At 33.6% G+C, this 20,345-nt stretch overlaps 1 protein-coding gene and 1 pseudogene across 1 annotated transcript; one reads left to right on the top strand and one right to left on the bottom strand.

Annotated features, from left to right (window-relative positions):
- Window positions 1–3,148: 3,148 nt before the first annotated feature.
- On the top strand, window positions 3,149–8,131 carry LOC131659492 (oxoglutarate-dependent flavonoid 7-O-demethylase 1-like). The gene is made up of 4 exons (XM_058928676.1): window positions 3,149–3,421; window positions 3,519–3,522; window positions 7,820–7,927; window positions 8,082–8,131. Exons 1-4 carry the CDS (start codon window positions 3,149–3,151, stop codon window positions 8,129–8,131), a joined length of 435 nt encoding a protein of 144 aa, XP_058784659.1.
- A 6,893-nt stretch (window positions 8,132–15,024) lies between these two features.
- Window positions 15,025–19,946, bottom strand: LOC131659491 (beta-glucosidase 12-like; annotated as a pseudogene).
- Between the last annotated feature and the right edge of the window lie 399 nt (window positions 19,947–20,345).

The raw sequence follows: 20,345 nt of genomic DNA, 5'->3' as shown, positions 1-20,345 counted from the left end.
CATTAAGTTATCAGTAGGCTGGATCTCTTGAAAGATGCCTTCTTCAATGACCTTGATGATGTTTCTACTAGAAATATTTGGAGAAGTTTTCGCCAAGATTTTCAGGTTGGAGCTATGGCTGTTCAGAAGAGACTAGTGGCTGCTGCACCTGGTTATGCTGGATATCTTCTTGAAGTTGATGATGGAAAATATTTTCATCCTATCAGAAACAGGAGAGTTCTTGAGGAGAAGATGTTTGTTGATGAGTTGCTGGACAATCCTTGTAGGGATATTGTGGTCTGGAGACCTAAGTATCCAATTCTGACTGGAGACTTCAAGTCACTGTTTGACATTCTGAGGGAAAATCCTTCTGAGGAGGACCCCAACTTGGTCATTCCAGAAGTTGTTGATCCTCCAGAAGTTGAAGGTCCTTCTGCTCCAAGGAATCTTGCTGCCATTCTTCAAGTTCTTGAAAATGGAGATTCTGATCTTCCTGCTCCTGAGTATGAAGAAGATGCTTATATGGAAGAAGATGATGCTGAAGATCATCCTGCTGAGACTATTCCTGTTGAGGAAAATCATGATGATGATCTGACAATGGAAGCTGCTGCTAAGATTGCTGTCCCTCTGAACAGAAGTTGTGAAGCTTCTTCTGGTGAACCCTCTCTTCTGGTGAAGACTCTAGAGGTTATTCAAAAGAACCAAGCTGAGCTAGCTTCTCGTATGGACAAGCAAGAAGACACCAATGATGATTTCCGCTCTTTCATGGAGAGGCAGACTGAGAGCAATGCTGGGATTCATGACATGCTGGCCAAGATTATGTCTAAGCTAGGGTCGTCTTAGTCTTTTGTGTCTTAGTTGTTTCTTTGTTTCTTGCATCTGTCTTCTATGCATCTTCCTTGTACCTTCTGATAATTCTCTTTTGCTATCAATGAAAATTATCTTCTTTTCTCTCATATTGTTTTTGTTTTTTCATCTGAATCTTTTGTGTTTTTGATGTTATGACAAAAAGGGGGAGAAAAGTGTGATAAATGATTTGATTTATTTTATCAGTTGCTGGGAGAAAGTCTTCACATTTCTAACAAGAATTTGCAAGTTCTATGTCTTTGAGTGTTTTGCAGGAAGTGAAGATATTCTTAAAAGCTCAATATGAGAAGCAAAGACATGAGGAAAAGCAATTCTGTATGGAATCAAGCTCATGGAAATTTGAAGCAAGCTGAGTGCTGTGAAGCTTCAAGATCAGAAGCAAGAAGGAAGAATGTTATGATATTCTGATGATAGAATATGCTCTAACTCATTCTTATACCTTAAATGTTCTGATGCATGTTTTTGTTCTAAATATGCTCTGAAACATTATTGTTTTTGCTCTGATACATATTATATGTTCTGATACATATATTATGTTCTGATTCATTCATGCTCTGGCTTTTGTCGTTTAGTTTGTTCTGTAACATTTCAGGATGTAGAGATGCTCTGATGATGCTCTGGTACATTCAACAATGTTCTGATACAATCTAGCATGCAATGATCCAAGAAGAAATTCAAGCTCTCAAGCTGTCCTATGGAAGCAAGAAGCAGAAGCTATGAATGTTCTGAAGATCTAAGCATATGTGATCGTCTCAACTGAAATGGAAAATACTCAGGGAAGTCCTTTATTTATAAATTTCTTCCAGTATTTATTTCAGGGGGAGATTATTTATCTCCAGGGGAGATTGTTAATCTCAGGGGGAGACATATTCACACACTATGTTTATATGCTTATGGTATAACTGTGTAATTGTCTTTAGCCGTCTGATATTCTGATTGCAAGTTCATATCATTTATATATGTTTTTGTCATCATCAAAAAGGGGGAAATTGTTAGAACAAGATTTGTTCTGATCAATATTCTTAGTTTTGATGATAACAATGTATATGAATTTTGTATGAGATAATGTGGTACTCTAATCCTATGCAATTTCCATTTCAGGAATCACATAAAGAGTATGCACAAAATCAGCGCAAGAAGCACTGACTCAGAAGGTTCAGCATGCAACATCAGAACATGGTCTGGCAAGACATCAGAAGATGGTCAAGCAGAATCAGAACATGGTCTATGGAAGCATCAGAAGAACTTGAGATCAGAAGCAGAAGCACTGAAGTTCTCATGGTATCACGCTTAGAAGCACTTCAAGGTCAAAAGACAAGAAGATGCTCTGCACCAAGCTGTTTGACTCTAATGATATTCAAACGTTGTTTACACAAACATCAGATCAGAAGCAAGTACAAGATGACAGGCTACGCTGACTGAAAAAAGGAACGTTAGTAGCTATTAAAGGCAACATCAATAGACACAGCGAAAGCAAGGCTCGAGGTAGTTGACAAAAGAGTGAAACATTAAATGCAATGCTGTACGGATGACGCAAAGCATTAAATGCTCCCAACGGTCATCTTCTCAAACGCCTATAAATAGAAGTTCTGATGAGAAGCAAGGTTACGAACTTTGAAAATAACACTTGCGCAAATATACAGAAACCCTGTCAAATTCAAAAAGCTCTCAAACTTCATCTTCAACCTCACTACATTGCTGTTGTAATATATTAGTGAAATTAAGCTTAAACTTAAGAGAAAATCACAGTTGTGATAATAGCTTTATAAGAAGCATTGTAACTCTTAAAAGAATTTGTTTACATTAAGTTATAAGAACTAGAGTGATCAGGTTGTTGATCAGTATACTCTAGAAAGTCTTAGAGGGTATCTAAGCAGTTTGTTTCTAGAGTGATCAGGTTGTGATCAGTATACTCTAGAAGACTTAGAAGTTGTCTAAGTGGAAAACCATTGTAATCTTGTGTGATTAGTGGATTAAATCCTCAGGTGAGGTAAATCACTCCAAGGGGGTGGACTGGAGTAGTTTAGTTAACAACGAACCAAGATAAAAATCATTGTGCAAATTGTTTTTATCTTACAAGTTTTAAAAGCTACACTTATTCAACCCCCCCCCCTTTCTAAGTGTTTTTCTATCCTTCACTCATAACAAGATAATATCATCCTTGTTTTAAGCAAGAGATTCCATTGCAAAACTTTCAAAACAATATTTTAGTTATATTTGTAAGGGTCTTCTTTTGCAATATGTTATCAGGAAAACATTAGAAAAATATTCTAAAGATATAAGGGAGGAAGCAATATCAATAATGAGATTCATTACATTGGCTTTGGGGCATGGGGATACAAAGATATCAAAAACTTTTCATGAAGGACTATATGATATAAGGATAAATTGTTATCCACCATGTCCAGAGCCTGAACAAGTTCTTGGGATTGATCCTCATGCCAACAATTCTAGGATCACTCTCTTGGTTGATTTTGGTGATTTTCAAGGACTGCAGTTTCTCAAAGATGGAAAATGGATCAATGTTGAACCAATTGAAGGTGCCATTGTTGCTAACATTGGCCATATAATGGAAGTTTTTATGTTTTTTTTTGAACTCATAAGGTTTCAAAGTCATGGCTGAAGTAACTTGTTCCAGGTGTCAAGTTCACATGCATTAATTTTCAATGCAGATAGGTTAGTTAACCAACAATATGGTTCTTATTAAGTATGGGATACTGTATAGGTAAGAAGTTGAACTAACAATATGATGGGCTCTAAAAGAGAACACTATAAAAATCCTAAGAAAGCTTTAAAATTCTACACTAAAGAAAAGATAAACTAAACGAATAAAAATAAACTTCATTGATTTCTTTGATTCCCTAAAATGTGTCAAAGACACTACATATATAATTCTCCTAATGGATAAATAACTAAAAGCCCAAAATCTATTAAAAGCCCAAAATCTCTTAAGAATATTCTAGAAAACATAATAACATCTAATACATCAAAATACTAATAAAACTAATAATAAATTATTCTACTAAGCTCTCTATCATTGCCGACGGGTTCACTTGAACCTTGTCCTCAAGGTTCTAAAATATTAGAAGAAAAAAAACATTAAATTTTCTCTTCATAAAACCACATATCCTTGATTCACCACTACCAATTACTTGTCCATGGTAGAAAGAATTTCTCTATCCACATATAACAATTCCTAACACTTAAAATGTAAAAGATGGAAGCAAATTTGTGGGAGTGCAATTGACCCGAAATATAAAACCTAATTTCATGTCACTCTCAACTAAAGTGGCAACACATGGCAATTCCTTGTTGGAACACTGTTTTGGCATATCATGTGCTCACAGCAAAAATTGGAATAAAACAAAAGGCTGGGATTTTTTTTTTGAAAGCTAAAGGGGCACGTGGCAATTTTTAATTAGTATGATTCATGTCACCAGATTGTGCTTTTTATAAATGGCTTAGATTTCACCAAGATAATGTGACAAATATCCAATGGCTTTTCCTTTTCTTTCAGAATTGGAATTCATTTCTTCTCCTCTCCCTTCTTTTTTTCCAATCTTCTATTTTGGTGTTAGCAAATCGGGTGGTTTCTTCGGTGGCTTCAATGGCTCCAATGGTTTTTGTGATGTTGATAACACGTAATTATATCGTATATTAAGCTCGATTATAACATAAATTGTTTCGTTATTTTATTATAATTATATATTATTACGGTATTATGCTGGTATTTTCCTTTGTTTAAGGTATTATGTTTATGCAAGAAGCATTTGGCAAAAGAAGAAGAAATCGAGAAGAAATTGTATTAAAAAGGGCAAAAGAATCAAGTTGAAGATACTGTAGTGAAGTGGAGGTGCAAATGGAATGAATCAAATGTGAAGGGTGAAAATAGGATGGATCAAGTGTGGAAGCCCAGCCCACGAAGGAGCTGAAGCTCCCACTATGAAGAAGCTGAGACGCCCGTCTTAGGGCCCTATTGCATGGAGATGCCCGTCTCCAAAGTCCAAGGGCCACGTCATCAAAGGAGACGTCCGTCTCCCAAGTTCACCCACGTCCAAAGGCCACGTCAGCCACTTGAGACGTCTGTCTCCACCTCTCCACTATTTTCTCCACTTCTTTCTCACACAAGGCGCACGTCTCCAACTCTTTCCAAGTCAAAACCGTTCCTAAATTCTCGGGGAAGAAAGAGGAACACGTGAAGAAGCAGTTACCACATTTCTCATTATAAATAGAGGCTTCTACGAAGTGAAAAAGGGGTTGGACCATGCTTAGTCCCAGCCACTGTTTTTAGTTCAGTATTATTTTCCTTTCATTCCAGCATATTTAATTCCAGCTTTTATTTCTACTTTCGTTCATATTTTCTCACAACAATTTCTACACCGGAAATTGTTGTGAACCTTTAACCGATCTAACCTTACGTTAGGTTTAGTTTTTATTTCCTTGTTTAATTTACACCGAATAATTTCTGAAGAACAATCCAACCAACCTGTGGTGGAAGTTCAAGTACTCCAAGATTCAATTTCATTTCAGATTAATTTTATTCAGGTTTATTATTTACCGCCTTTATTTATATTTATTTGCATGACATATTGTATGCCAATTAATATGCCTAAAATTATGAACCGAATCTATTTATGCATGTTTAACCATATTAATATGTCTGGCTAATTTATTTAGATATCAGTATGTAAAGTAGTTTAACCGTAGGGATCCGAAATAAATTGGTTTAAATATGTTTTATTAAAAATCACTCGTTTCTGGTTTTGTGTCTAATTTAATTTGATAAAGTTATAAAACCAACAGAGCGAGAGTTTGAGGTTTTAGAACTAATAAAGGTTAAGGTCAACAGAGCGAGAGTTTGAGATTCTTAACTGGATAGTAGACATAGGACATTAGTTTTAAGGATGGCGAAAGTGTATTAAAACTGATTAGAAATTATTTACTTTCAAAAAGTGTTTTTAAACCCGACGCGGGATGGCGAAAGTGTACGTTAGGGAATACTAGCATGATCCGAGTCAACAGAGCGAGAGTTTGAGACTAGGAGATTTGAGTAGGTAACGTCTTCATGAAGCGAGCATTTTATTAACTATGATGTTTTCAAAAAGCGTTTCTAAATCTGGTGGGATGGCGAGAGCGTACATTATGAGTTAGGATCGTAGTCTGAATCAATAGAGCGAGAGTTTGAGAGGAGGACTTTTAAATAACATAGTTAGTAAAGATTTTTTATTTAATTAGAATCTGGCCAATAGAACTTCGGATCACCTAAGTTAGATGAACTACATACCGATATCCGCACATTTATATTTTACTTAGATTTAAGATTTTATTTTCCCCATTTATAAAAAACCCAAATATCATTAGCTTTAGCTTTACATAGTAACTTTAGATAACGGTAGGTCGATTTATAGTCCCTGTGGATTCGATATCTTTTAAAACTACACGACACGACTGTGCACTTGCAGTTATCCCGACTAATAGACACGCAAAGTCGCGATCAGATGACAGATCTGGAAATGATTCTGATGGTTTCGGCGGGGTAGGCGGAGGTTCCGGTGGAGGGGATAAAGTAGGTTCAATATTCCATAATAAAATTTTGGATCTTATCATCGATTTTTTGAAGCACCGATTCAGTGGTTTCTGTAGCAGCGTCGGAGTTTTAAGAACTGAGTTCTTCTTACACAAAAAACTATTATACTCACATTGTATCAAATGTAGTGGTAATATGACACCATTTTTGTGATCTGGTTGAGCAATTTTTGAAATAATTTTTGTGTTGTGTTCCTCGTAGAGCTCAGAATTGGTTTTTGCTGATTTGTTTACCATAGCAAACTTTGCTGAATTTGACGCCCTCAAAGCAAGATCCTGTTGAAATTTTTCTCTGCGTGTTCTTTGAGCATCTGAAAACTTTTGTGATGAATTTTTGAGAGAATAACACAAATTTTGGATTTGTTCCTTCAACTCTTCTCTATATTTGTTTGAGATCTCATGAGTTTCAATAAAATATTGTTTTAGGGTTTCTACTTGTGAATAGAAATCTTGAGATGAAGGTGTTGAAATATGGTTAGGTAATAAAGGTGTTGTGTGTGTGTGTGTGTGTGTGACAATGGACTCATAAGGATAAGAGAAGGTGAAGGGTGGTTGTTGATGTGGAGAAGAAATAATGTGTTGTTGTTGGTATGGAATGAAGGTTGAAAATGGAGGATTAATGGATGGGTAATAACATGTAGGATATGGGTTTCCGGATGGTGGAACGGAAATGGGACAAAATTGATGGTTGAAGCAAGAATATGCCATGAGAGATTTTGATGTTCAAGAATGAAAGCACCAATTGATAGGCTCTAAAAGAGAACACTATCAAAATCCTAAGAAAGTTTTAAAATTCTACACTAAAGAAAAGATAAACTAAACGAATAAAAAAAACTTCATTGATTTCTTTGATTCCCTAAAATGTGTCAAAGACACTACATATATAATGCTCCTAATGGATAAATAACTAAAAGCCCAAAAGCTATTAAAAGCCCAAACTCTTAAGAATATTCTAGAAAACATAATAACATCTAATACATCAAAATACTAATAAAACTAATAATAAATTATTCTACTAAGCTCTCTATCATATATCACAATACCTATATGTATGCAACTTCATCTATAAAATACACACATATAACACATGCAGAAAACACTTCAAATCAAATTAGAATAATATTAGTGTTGCAAAGAGCTTCAACTACTATACTTTTTCTCCCTGAAGCTCTTCCCATCTGTTAGATCAAATTAACCATGGCTTTCATTAGTTTGTCAACAATCATTTTTACATTTATTATTCTAGCTATTTTGTCAGTAAAAAGTAGTATAATGATTGTCGAGGCACGCAAACTTCTAGAGTGAGGCACGCCTCAACTCCCAAAACTCAATTTGCCACCTCTACCACATCCTGAGTTTCCTATAGTTCTTGAATTACCTAAATCAGAAATTCTCAATTTACTTGAGTTACTAAAGCCTGAGCTGCCTAAGGTTCCTGAATTACCTAAGCCAAAAATTCTTAAAGTGCCTGAGTTTCCAAAACCCGAGCTGATGGGTGTGTTCCAATCATTATTCCATGAGTTTGAACTAATCCTTCCACTGCACTGTCTCGAGTCATATATAGTTTTCTATTATATAGATTTTAGCTCATGTTGAATGATGGGTGTGATATGATTTTATACAATTTTTATTCAATCTTATATGTGTAGACTACAGTCATAGGGGAGTGATTGTTATGGTTCAAGTTGATCCTTATTAGGTTTCATATCACTTTTTGTTTGAGTTGTTTGAATTGATTGTACTATTGCTTATTGATGGTCATATCCTTCATGTATGTGTTGTTGAATTTAATAATATTGTACTTTTAGTGAAGAAATTTCAAATCCTAATTCTGTTTAAGCTGATATTTTATTGTTTTATAGAACTAAACATAAAATTTTAATCCTTTTAGATATGTATGAGATTTTTCTAAAAAAATATATAAGGAGTGATTGAAGCAAAGAGAAAAATAATTTCTGTTTGAAATGCTTGTCTGAATTATGTGACATGTGTAGTATAAATGTCATTCGAGTGTCAAACACCTATTAAACAAGTGTCAAAGCAAATAAAAAACGATTTTTTTACGATATTTGTCTGACTTTTCTAACACATGTTTGATTTTTTCAACCAAATAAACTAGAAATAAATGCTAAATATGATTTTAAAAATCTAAAAAAAAACAGAGAAGTGTCTGCTGATTTGTTACACTTACAGTCTATCTTGCAAATATTGTAGAAACATGTTTTGTTTGCTAGATTATCTAAGTGTTTTTTTGGGTTAATGCATGTAGAGTACCTTGGCCACATATTGTTAAACTTCATGGAATTCGCAAGTCAATTGTCTTGGATAGGGATAAAGTGTTAACTAGTAAATTCTGGCAGCATTCACTACTACGAATAACACAAACAATGACGGTTGCAAAACACGTACAATGACGGTAGCATGTTTGTTTATAGGCAGCGTGTGATTGTATATATGTTGGTTACCACAACGGGCATGAATACTTCATTCAAAGAAATCAGAGAAGAGCAAGAATCAAAATGAGTACTTCTGCTGAAACTTTCAACAATGCTGAGAGAACACAAGTTGTTGTGGTTGTAGAGGTCCAAGTCATTGAAAGAGATCATGCTACCAAACCTTTGAGACCCAGGAAAGATCTCAGGAAGAGGAGATCAAGAAGAAGGAGGGTGAAAAGGTTAGTCATCATCGATTCTGATGATGATGAAGCATAGTATACTTGATCAAACTTTCTCTCAGCAAAAGAATTTAGATATGTTTAATGAAAAAGATCTTTTTGTAAGTTTATTTAATAAAAGTTTTATTCTATGATTTATTATTTGTTAGCTTAAGTTTACAACTAATCTAGGGCTTTCATTTTATGGTTTCAAGGAATTCAAGAACTTCTTTCTCATACACACTAATTTATCAGCTTTAATCATATGGTTATATGCTACTAAATTTGAATAAAGTCAAAGCAAAGTTGCAACGAAACAAAAATAAAGAAAATGTGAATGGCACACTAATGCTTCATACACAAAATCTAAAACATAAAAAATATAGATTCATAAAAACATAAACAAATGCGGTAACCCTAAACATTCATAAGCGTCGGAGAGACAGATAATGGTGACATAACAAAAATAATACGATTGGTGTCTTCTTGTTGAATAAAAGAATTTTCTTAACTTAGTGTCTGTTGCCATTTACGTCCTTTAACAACACCAAAACCTAAAACAACCTAATAATGAGTTTGTAACTACACAATTGTCACAAAATTTAAATAAGAAATGAACATAGCAAAGAACAACCTAATACACATCACAATGTCTTTATGTTATTATGTTAAAAAAGAAACCCTAGCGAAGAACTTCTACAAAGAAGTACCATTACCACAGCGAGAGAGAACAAGAATTAAACAACAAACACATAATGGTAACGTGCCATAAGTCGAAGAGGATAAAGATTTGTCTATCTCAGTCATCTCGTTTTCTAGGGCACCCTTGTGTGTTATGAACGAAATAAATTGTCTGTTATATTTTTATTAAGTAAAAAGGATTTCACAACGATTTCAAGAAACAACCATAGTGAAATATGGAACACTTAACCACTATTAAATGAAACAATCGTGGTTGTTATACTTTCAATTTTTAAATAACAAATTATGTTAAGGTTCACGCGCTTGTTTTTATTGAAAAAATGGAAGAAAAAAAATTAATGATGGGATTCGAAGCTTGTCACTCAATTTATATGACCATAGATGAGTTTAAGAACCGTGATGAAATGTTTCTTAATTAAATAAAATAAATTAATGAGCGTAAAAAACAAGATATTACCACGGTGAATAAATGGTCGTAGTAATATATCTTCACCGTATGTATGTTTTGTAGTAGTGATTTGTTCAATCGATATGCTAATGACAGTAACAATTCCCCTAATGTGAAACAACTACTATATGATAGAGACTTGTTTCTAGCTCAATTGAGAGCCAATTTGACCAAAGCTCAACAACACATGAGAAATCATGCATATTAGAAGTGAAGGGAAGTGAAGTTTAATGTCTGAGATTAAGTTTTGGTGAAGCTACAACCATATATACAATATTCAGCAGCTCTCCGAAAGAATAAAAAGTTGTCTATGTGTTACTTTGGACCTTTCAAAGTTATGGCCAAGCTTGGAGCAGTGGCTTACAGATTGAGTTTGCCTAACACGACACACATTCATCCGGTATTTCATGTTTCACAGCTAAAGTCATTTAAGGGTAGTGCTTCTGAACCATGTGTGCCTCTTCTATTGCTCACTTTGGAGCAAGCTAAGGTCCAATGTTGGTGCCTGTTATAGTATTGCGTAGCATAGTGATATTTAGGAATGACAAGAGAGTTACACAATGTTTGGTTTAGTGGGATAATTGTGATGAGTCCGAAGCTACTTGGGATGATTTGGTTGAGATTCAAAGTAACTATCCCAACCTTAACCTTGAGGTCAAGGTTCCTTTTAATGTGGGAAGGTAATGTAACGACTAGTATTAAAAAACAATAATCGAGTAATGTCAATAGAAGTTGATAGCACAAACCCTAAGACAATCATAGACCCGAAAATTAAATTGGATTGGGAAAAGGCGATAATTTACCTAAAGTTGTTTCCATGGTGCGAATAAATGCATAATATTTTGAGGAATTGGTTAATTTTATTTAGTCCTATGGTGGGCGACAATTGTACTAGCCAAAATTACAATGATGTAAACATGAACCTGCTCATGTGTGTGACCACAAGAAGGTTTATATGTTGATTACGTATATAGAAGAACTTGTGGGTCGGATACTAGGGAGGAATAAACAGTTTCTCTTTCTTTCTCTACGAAGTCGTGGAAGCAGTGGGAGGCCGATTCTTCCTCCATTATATGGGAAACATTTCCTTTTTTTCGTTTGATTGACTCCCTTCATGATAGGGGAAGTTGGTGGCGGTCTAATATGGACACGAGTTGGAGAACCCAAGCTCCAGGTAAAGGAGACCAGATGAATACTAACTCATCTAACTCGTCTTATTACTCTTTTATGAGGATTTAGGTCGTATAAGCTTTGGGTTATCCTCTTCTAGGTTCCAATCAAAATTATTCAAAATTAAAAAGAAAGAAAAAACTAAGAATCCAAGACACCAAACTCTTTAGTATTGTTCTAAGTAATAAAATCATGTGTGACTTTTAATTTAAAGATCATAATTTAAACCTAAATCCTAAATATTAACTTTCATCTTAGAAACTATCATTAAATTAATTAAAGTTAGATCAATTTATAAAAACAAAATCAAAATTTTTTTATAAGATTAAAATATTTCTTAAATCTAAAATAATATACCAATTTACTACTTGCATGGAAACTAATGGTCCAATTCAGTTTGTAATAACCAATTTAATAAAAATACAATTAATTTTATTTTAATTTAGTTTAAAATCAGTTTTTATTTGTAAACCGATTTATAATCAATTTGCATTTATAAACTGTAGAAGCAGAAGCTTAATCCGTTGCGTAAATGGCGCATTGTTAATTTCGACTACGTGTGTTCTATTTGATTTAAGCTGAATTTTGGATTGAGGAGGAGTTTTTAGGTAAGCTTTTTTTTTTTGCACGGTGAGGATTACCATTTTTGTTGTTATTGTATCTTTTGGATTTGAATATATGAGTGGGGATTTATGTATCACTCACCCAGATAGATACAGGCATCGACACTGAAATGTTGATACCGATAATAATTTAAAAAATAAATAAATTGAAATTAATCACATATGTCGATATGTCAGTGTCAATGTACAACAATGACATGTAAATGAACACCCCTTTTTTCATAGGTGGTTACATGATTTTAAATTACGGTTGTTAGTGTTAATTCGGGTCCTTACGTTTGTTTTGATGCACATTGCGGACGTTACGACGTGAATTTTGATTGGGAGGTGTTTTAAATACACAGTTGAAAATCACATAATTTTAAGATTTTTCATTTAATGATAAGTAAATTGAGTTTGAATTATGAAATTATGAGTTTTATTTTCATACAAATTCTTAAAGAAACAGGTGTAAAATCTCTTAATTTCCTAAGTTCCTTGAATTTCTTAAAAAGCTCCTGAAATTCCTAGAATTCTTTGAATTGATCATGCTACTGCATTTTGATGCAAAGATTTATCTGCTTTTTGAATTCTAATGAGCTGTTATGTTATTTCATTTAATTATTTGGTGTTTTTTTATAATCCTCCAATTTTGTTGGTACCATAGGATTCAATTAGAATTTAGAGTTTCGAATGTCTCCTCTTTGTCCAAGACTTTCTTGCTAGAGGAAAATTGCCCAAGGCAATTACGACATCATTCTTGGCGCTAATTCCAAAAATTGATAATCCTCAAGAGGTTGAAGATTACAGGCTTATTTGTCTTGTAGGTTGCTTGTAGCGCTTGTTGTCAAAATTGTTGGCTGGTAGATTGAAGAAGGTAATTGGCAAGCTTGTTTTCTCCGAATCAATCTGCTTTCATTGAGGGAAGGCAGATGATGGATGGTATGGTTGTTTTGAATGAGGTTGGTAATTTCAGGAAAAGGAATATGAGGGAGTGTTTGATTTCGAAGGTTGATTTCGAGAAGGCGTGTGATTGTGTTTCATGGAGTTTCCTCAGATATATATTTAACTGTATGGGATTCAGATATAAGTGGTGCCTTTGGATGGAAACTTTGGTCTTTTCGAGCACAATTTCTGTGCTCATGAATGGCAGTCTGACGAATGAATTTATTGCGTCTAGAGGCCTTCGGCAAGGTGATCCGTTATCCCCTTTTATGTTTCTTTTAATTGTGGAGGGTATGGTGGGGTTGATGTGGAATGCTACATAGTATGGAGGTTTCCGGGGTTTTCATTTCAACGACCAAATTCATTTCGAGTTATTGCAATTCGCGGACGATACGATTATGTTATGTGATGGGAGTATGGATAATTTATGGTGTATCAAGGCAGTCTTGAGGGGATTCGAGCGTGTTTCCGGATTGTATAACAACTTCAAAAAAAACAAGCTCTAGGGTATCAATATTGGGTCTGATTTATTGGATGCTGCTGCTTATTTCCTGGCGTGTGAGGTTGGCAGCTTGTCTTTTGTCTTCCTTGGTTTACCTGTTGGCGCCAAGCATAGGAGAAAGATTACTTGAACACCGATTTTCACCAAGTTATCTAGAAAGCTTGCAGCTTGGCAGGGCAAACATGTGTCTCTTGGAGGTAAAGTTACGCTTTTAAACTCTGTGCTCAATAACATTCCGATTTATTGGCTATCATTTTTCAAAGCGCCTAGAGTGGTTTGGGAGGAGATTATCAAAATCCAAAGAAATTTCTTGTAGGGTAAGAGGGATGACAAAAGGGGAATGTGTTTGGTTAGTTGGGATAAGGTTTTCTTGGCCAAAGAAGACGGAGGGTTGGGTGTCAAAAATGTGGAGTTGTTTAATTTAGCATTGATTAGTAAGTGGGGGTGGAGATGCGTAGCGGAGCAGAACTATGTTTAGGTTGATTTATTAAAATTTAGATATGGTGATGGGATGAATTGCATTCACGATGAGTTGCCGAAAAATAGAATGAAAAAACACTCTTTGTGGTGGCGAGATGTGCGAGCAGTTTGTACGAGTAAAATCAATGAACAACAGTGGTTCTTAGATTCTATTTCGTTCAACAGTAGCGATGAGGTTGTGTGGGATAGTGACAATGATGATTTTTGGTGAAGAGTGCCTATCAGAGCCTTTATATAGCAGCAAAAGGGGATGTTTTGTTGGATGATTCTAAAGTTAGGTTATTCACAATATTTGGAAGGCGAAGGTTCCCGAAAAAATCAAATTTTTGGGTGGCGGTATATTCTCAATAGCCTACCTACGAGAGAAGAGTTACGACGGAGAGGCGTGATCATTGGCACGGACAATATAGCTTGCCTATTATGTCATACTAGTTAAGAATCAAAAGTTCATCTTTTCTTTGGTTGTGACAAAGCTATAAAGGTGTGGACGGCGGTCTTAGAGTGGTTGTTAGGGGAGGAAACAGTGGTCGGGTTCGGTAATTCGGAGTTTGATGTCATAGATCATATTTGTGATTGCTTGGAAGTTTGCATTCGTCCACCATTTGTTGTGTTTTTTTGGCTTCTCATTACTTGGAATATTTGGAGAGCCATAAATGATTTGGTTTTCTCTAATAAGGTTTGGGATGTTAGGGGGCTGGTGATGTGTATAAAATTTATGGGTTGGGATTGGTGTTCAATCATTGCCAATAGAGGTTTAGAAAGTGATGGTGATGTCTGGTTTTCTAATCCATTGGTTATGGTGGGGTTTTAGCTGGGTGCTTTGTGTGGGTTTGGGTGGGCCTTGTTGGTTTTCCTTTTTGTTTTGTTTCTTTTGTATGGGGTTAGCACCCCTTATGCTGTTTTAATACAAAGTTGCTTATAAAAAAAATCAATAAGTGATAACATTACAACTTTATTCTAGGCCAATTTCAAGAACCCTTTTCAAAGTGTCATTGCATAATGACCTAAAGCCAAATATAACATTGATTAAGATTAGAGCACTTTATTCATATCTCTTTTCATTGAATCATGTTCAATGGTAAGGAAAATTTCATTGATGAAGAAAAGTTTTGAACCATAAAGATCATCTTTTATGATATCTTTTCAGTCCATTCTTGAAATCAACATATACCATTCCAAATCGAACAGTATACCCAAGAGTCCACTCAAAATTGTCCAAAAATGACCATACAAAGTAACCCTTCACCTTTGCACCATTCTTACATCAAAATCTAAGTGTTAGGACTATATCTTTTGAGAAAACCACTAAATGTTTGTCATTACTTTGTCTTTCGAAAGTGTATTAATGAACAATTTTTGTGGTCTAATTGTGGGATATCGCAGGTTCAAATCCACGTCTCTTCTCTTAGATATCTCTGCACAATTATCAACTAAGTTGACTTAACGAAAATATCATGACTCCTGATGTTTTTATTCTATGTTTTTGTTTTCAAAAGAAACTTAATTACCTTATGGCCCTTTGAGTATACAAAAGGTGTTGACCAATATAGTATATTCTCAATTTATCATCAAGTGACTTTACATCATCATTAACCTCATCTATTCCTGCAAAATTTTGGAACATTTTTTATTTTAGGGTTAAATAAGTTTTTGGTCCCTATAAATATCTTAACTTTCTTTTTTAGTCCTTATTAAAAAAATAATAAATTTTAATCCCTACAAAAATTTTATACAAGCAGTTTTAGTCCTTGCTATTTTTTAAAATTTTGAAAACTGTTTAATTACCCTTAAACTTTCAAATTTTTGAATAATTTTTTTTATACATTGTTTAGAATATAATAAAACATTTCTTTACCAAATTTTAAAACTTTCTAAAATAAGAAAAATTAAATATGTATTTTTAAATTTCAAAAGATAATGATAAGAGTAATGAAAACTTCGACTTGTAAATCAAATTTTGAGTTTCTTTTTTTCAGATGAACTTTTTATAACATTTTGAACATGTCTTCAAAATAGTCATTCAAAAATCCACAATGGTTTAACAGGAGGGACTAAAATTACATGCATAAAATTTTTATAGGGACTAAAATATATTATTTTTTTAATAGGGACTAAAATTGAAAGTTGAGATATTTATAAAGACCAAAAACATATTTAACCCTTTATTTTATAACAAATTTATTTTTAAGGTAAATTTGATATGAGAGATTATTGATCATAGATAAACAAACAAACCATTTTCTGTTATGTAAATATTTGGATTATTAAACTTCTCTTGGATGTATTCTAACAAGTCTTGAATTCCTCGAGGATAAATGTATAGCCAATCCGATGCAGCTTGCGAAATTATCAACTTCTCAATTTCTTCTTAAGGGTCCGTTTGGTTCAACGGAGGGGAGGGGAGGGGAGGGAATTTAATCGAGGGGAGGGGAATGGAGGGGAAGGGAGGGGAAGGTATTTAACTAAATATAGTTTGGTTCAAAGAAGGGAAGGGGAGGGGAGGGGAGGGATTTTTAACAACAAGTATGTTTCGTTCACAAGGGGAGGGGATGGATTTTAAAATCAATTTACCTTTTTATCCTTATAAATATTATTATTTATGCTTAGTAAAAATAATTCTAAATAACAATAGTAATGAGTAAATTTCACCAAATAAAAACTTGTTCATTCATAAACCATAATATAACCGTAAACAACAACACACATTAGTTGAACTATATATCTTCAACGCAAATCAAACAATTATCTGATCTTATGATTCATCTAACCCAATAAAACAATTTCTATAATTAAAAATAAATAAAATAAAATTAGAATATTAAAAAAAATAAACAGATAATATTTGAGTTAAATTTTTTATTTATAACATAAATATATTATATTTGCATATATTGTATATTGTTATTATTATTAATAGTATAATAAAAAAAATCTTATTACTATCATATATAAGAACCGATATAAGTATAAGTATATTATTATTATGAAAAAAAATAATAATATCAAAAAGGGAACTTCAACAAAATAAAAAGGAAAAAAATTCATTTGAGAGAAACAATGCACAAATAACAACCGCACAATAGAAAAAAATAAACGTGAAATAATTCAGATAAAAAAATCTAGTATTTAATAATTCAATAAGGACAATCTTGGAATTAAAATAATGATTGAGGTTAAAATAGGGAAAATAAAAAATTATAATTACTAAATCTTCCCTCCTCTCCAAATCCCTCCAATTTGGAGGGGAGCAAAAAGTGAATTTTGGAGGGATTTTGCTCCCCTCCCCTCCTCTCCAAATCCCTCCAATTTGGAGGGGAGCAAAAAGTGAATTTTGGAGGGATTTTGCTCCCCTCCCCTCCCCTCCATCTACTCCCAACCAAACAGACCCTAAATCAAAATTATAATGTCAATACAAACCTTATTTCGCAATCAATCAAAATTTCAAACGTTAAGCCCTTAATCTCAAAAATATATTTTTAGTTTCAACTTTCAAGTACCTTAGGACCAATTGGAACTCCATTTCTTAATGCTGATGCAACAAAATGGATAGAATTAGCAAGTGTACCAGGAAATCTTAAAATAATAACCTTCATATCGAAAAACTTACGAGTATAGATAGTGCAAGAGTCTGTCCATATAGTTTTCTTGTTGACAAGGAACATTGGCTGCATAATATGCAGTGTAATAGTTCAATCCTATAAAATCAAATGATCCTTTCACCATTAAGTATTCTCTTCTTGAAAACTTCGGCAAACGTTTCCCAACTTTGTTAACCATCACTTAAGGATACGTGCCCGAGTATAACGGCTCCATGAACCTTGAATTACATAAAATTACAAGTTTTAGATTTGCTTGCATGGTTCGAAATTTAGTCGTAATATAACAGTTTTATAGGTTTATGCAATGACATTGTAACTGCAATTGCGGCCGTAAGTAATTGCTTGCATTTTAAAACGATTTTGTAACTGCAACTGCAATTTAAAATCATGATTATTTTTTCTATCAGGCATACTTACCAGTCATAAATAAAAGCGAGGACTCGAGATGCAGCTTCTTTGTCAGATTTTGATTGGGATAGTGGCACAAACCAAGGCGTATTTAGTGTTATCCCAATTTGGCCCTTTTGTGAAATCTATTAGAAAATAGTAATTCATTGTCAATTAATTTTATTTATTGTGATTTCTTGCACTACTACTAATTTGTATGCGTAGTTGATAAACTCGTGTCAGCGTAATGGTAATATTATAATAATTTCAATGGATAAGGTTAAAATCATCTATGAAAAATTTGTAACATGACCGTTAAGTGCATGTTTGGAAACAGGGTGGCAAAGTGTCAGACGTGTGTTTGGTCAGAAGCTCCAGTCGTTAGCTTCTCATTTCCACGGTGCATGTGCATTGAAATGTGTTGCAGACATGCGTTTGGTTGGCTAGAAGCTTATCCAAACATGTCATTCTAATAAACAATAATTTCGATTTGTAAAAAGGAAAATTAGTTGAAAAGAATAACAATGTTGTGACCTGGTACTTGTTCTTGTAGATTTTGACTGCGGTAGCATGAGCAAGAATCCGGTGATGTGAAACTATGTAAGGCTCAGTACTAGAATCACCAAGAGTACAATTAGGTGATATCCATTTAGAACATCTTGCTGGTGGGAACTGACCATTGGTATAGCCTTGGAGACTATAAATGAATGGTTCATTTAAAGTAATCCAATGCTTAACCCTGTCACCAAATTCACTGAAGCATAGTTCTGCATAATGTGCAAAATCTTGCTTGTGAAAAATCAAAATATCAACTTTTCAACTATCAAGTATATGAAAATTAAATTCTTCAAACTAGTGTTACTAAAATTAGTGATCCACATTATAAGAAAGAAATGTACTTAATAAACAACTAAACCAAAGCTTAGACTTTTTTCTCACTAGGTAATATTCGGGACCAAGAAATGGAAAATCTGTAAGCTTGAAATCCAATGTCCTTCATCATCCCTATGTCTTCCTGTCAAATAATTTAATGGAAAGAACAATATCATCAATTATATAGAAAATAGTAAATCTCTAACACAAGGAAACTCATTATTTATTAATATTGAGTATGAAGATAAATTTGATTTAAGAAAATTAAAGTACCCTATAACGATGGTATGAATCAGCTGCAACATCACCATTACTGTGGTCTGCAATTCTATCTGAAGACAGAAAATAAGATTGAGATTCTTGAGATTGAAATAATGTGTATTAAAATTGGATAGTTTGTATTTGAAATCTAGTTTGACTAAATCATATAAATTGAGTACAAATGTCCAGATGAGAGGATATTTATGAAGCTCTATTTAGTCACTTTTTAACTCGGACAATATACGATAGTCTATTTTGCACGCCTTCAAAGACGGGTTAACCTTCAGGGCCTTCTTTAAAGGCGCGCAAGGAATACTATCACACAATACCCAAAATTTGTCACGGTTAAACTTTAATTAAATAGGACCTCATAAAATATTTACACGGTTAAATCGTGGTTAAATAAGACCTCTATTTATTTTGTCATAGTTAAATTACAACTAATTTATACAGACAGAACTTGCAAAAATTTGAGACGACTCTTGCTAACCTGGATAGGCATGAGTGAAGTTGTCCCATATGCTTGGACCCCTGCCACCCTCAAATGCAGCACCTTCATACTTCATATATACAAAAACCAAAACAAAAGAGTATACAAAATTAATAAATTTCATAATACATAGCACTATCATTTCATATTATTCATGTTCTATTATTTATAATTTTTAAAATTATATATTATATCAATGTGTCAGTGACGTATCTGATGTCTGGTGTTTGTGTTTTTCTTGTGTGGTCAGTTTGATGGAAATAACAGAATAGATGAAACCTGGTAAGCTGAAGATGCTGTTCCAAAAACAAAACCTACTGGGAAACTGCTTTGATTAAGGGAAGCTATTAACTCAAACATAGAAATGGAAACAGCTAGGAGAAGCAGGCCCTTAAAACACATTGTTCAAGTTTGAAAGGATCCTCAGACTAATAGCTTTTTATATTTAGAAGATTAAAAGATTGTGTAATATAAAGAAGAGAATCGGTCATTAAGAAGTGAAAAGACAAAGGAAAAAGCAAATAGAAAATGACAATTTTTTTCTTATATGATTTGTCATATAATCCAACCATGGATACCATCTTTGGCATGGAACTGGACGGCAATGAGATTCAACTTTTGCATTGTTCTAGTTTGATGATGCTAGGTCAAGAAATGGTATTTTGACACAAATGAAACATCAAATTTCGAAATCAATCTAGGTGGTTAATGCATTTTAAATATATAGTTAATTACGTTTAGTCGATTGTTAGTAAATATAACAAGATCTTGTAATTCATCAACCACACGCTTTTAAGATGT

The sequence above is a fragment of the Vicia villosa genome, linkage group LG3, assembly GCF_029867415.1.
Source record: "Vicia villosa cultivar HV-30 ecotype Madison, WI linkage group LG3, Vvil1.0, whole genome shotgun sequence".
NCBI classification, from domain to species: Eukaryota; Viridiplantae; Streptophyta; class Magnoliopsida; order Fabales; family Fabaceae; genus Vicia; species Vicia villosa.
Note: the sequence above shows the minus strand (reverse complement) of the source record. Positions and strands in the feature narration are given on the sequence as shown.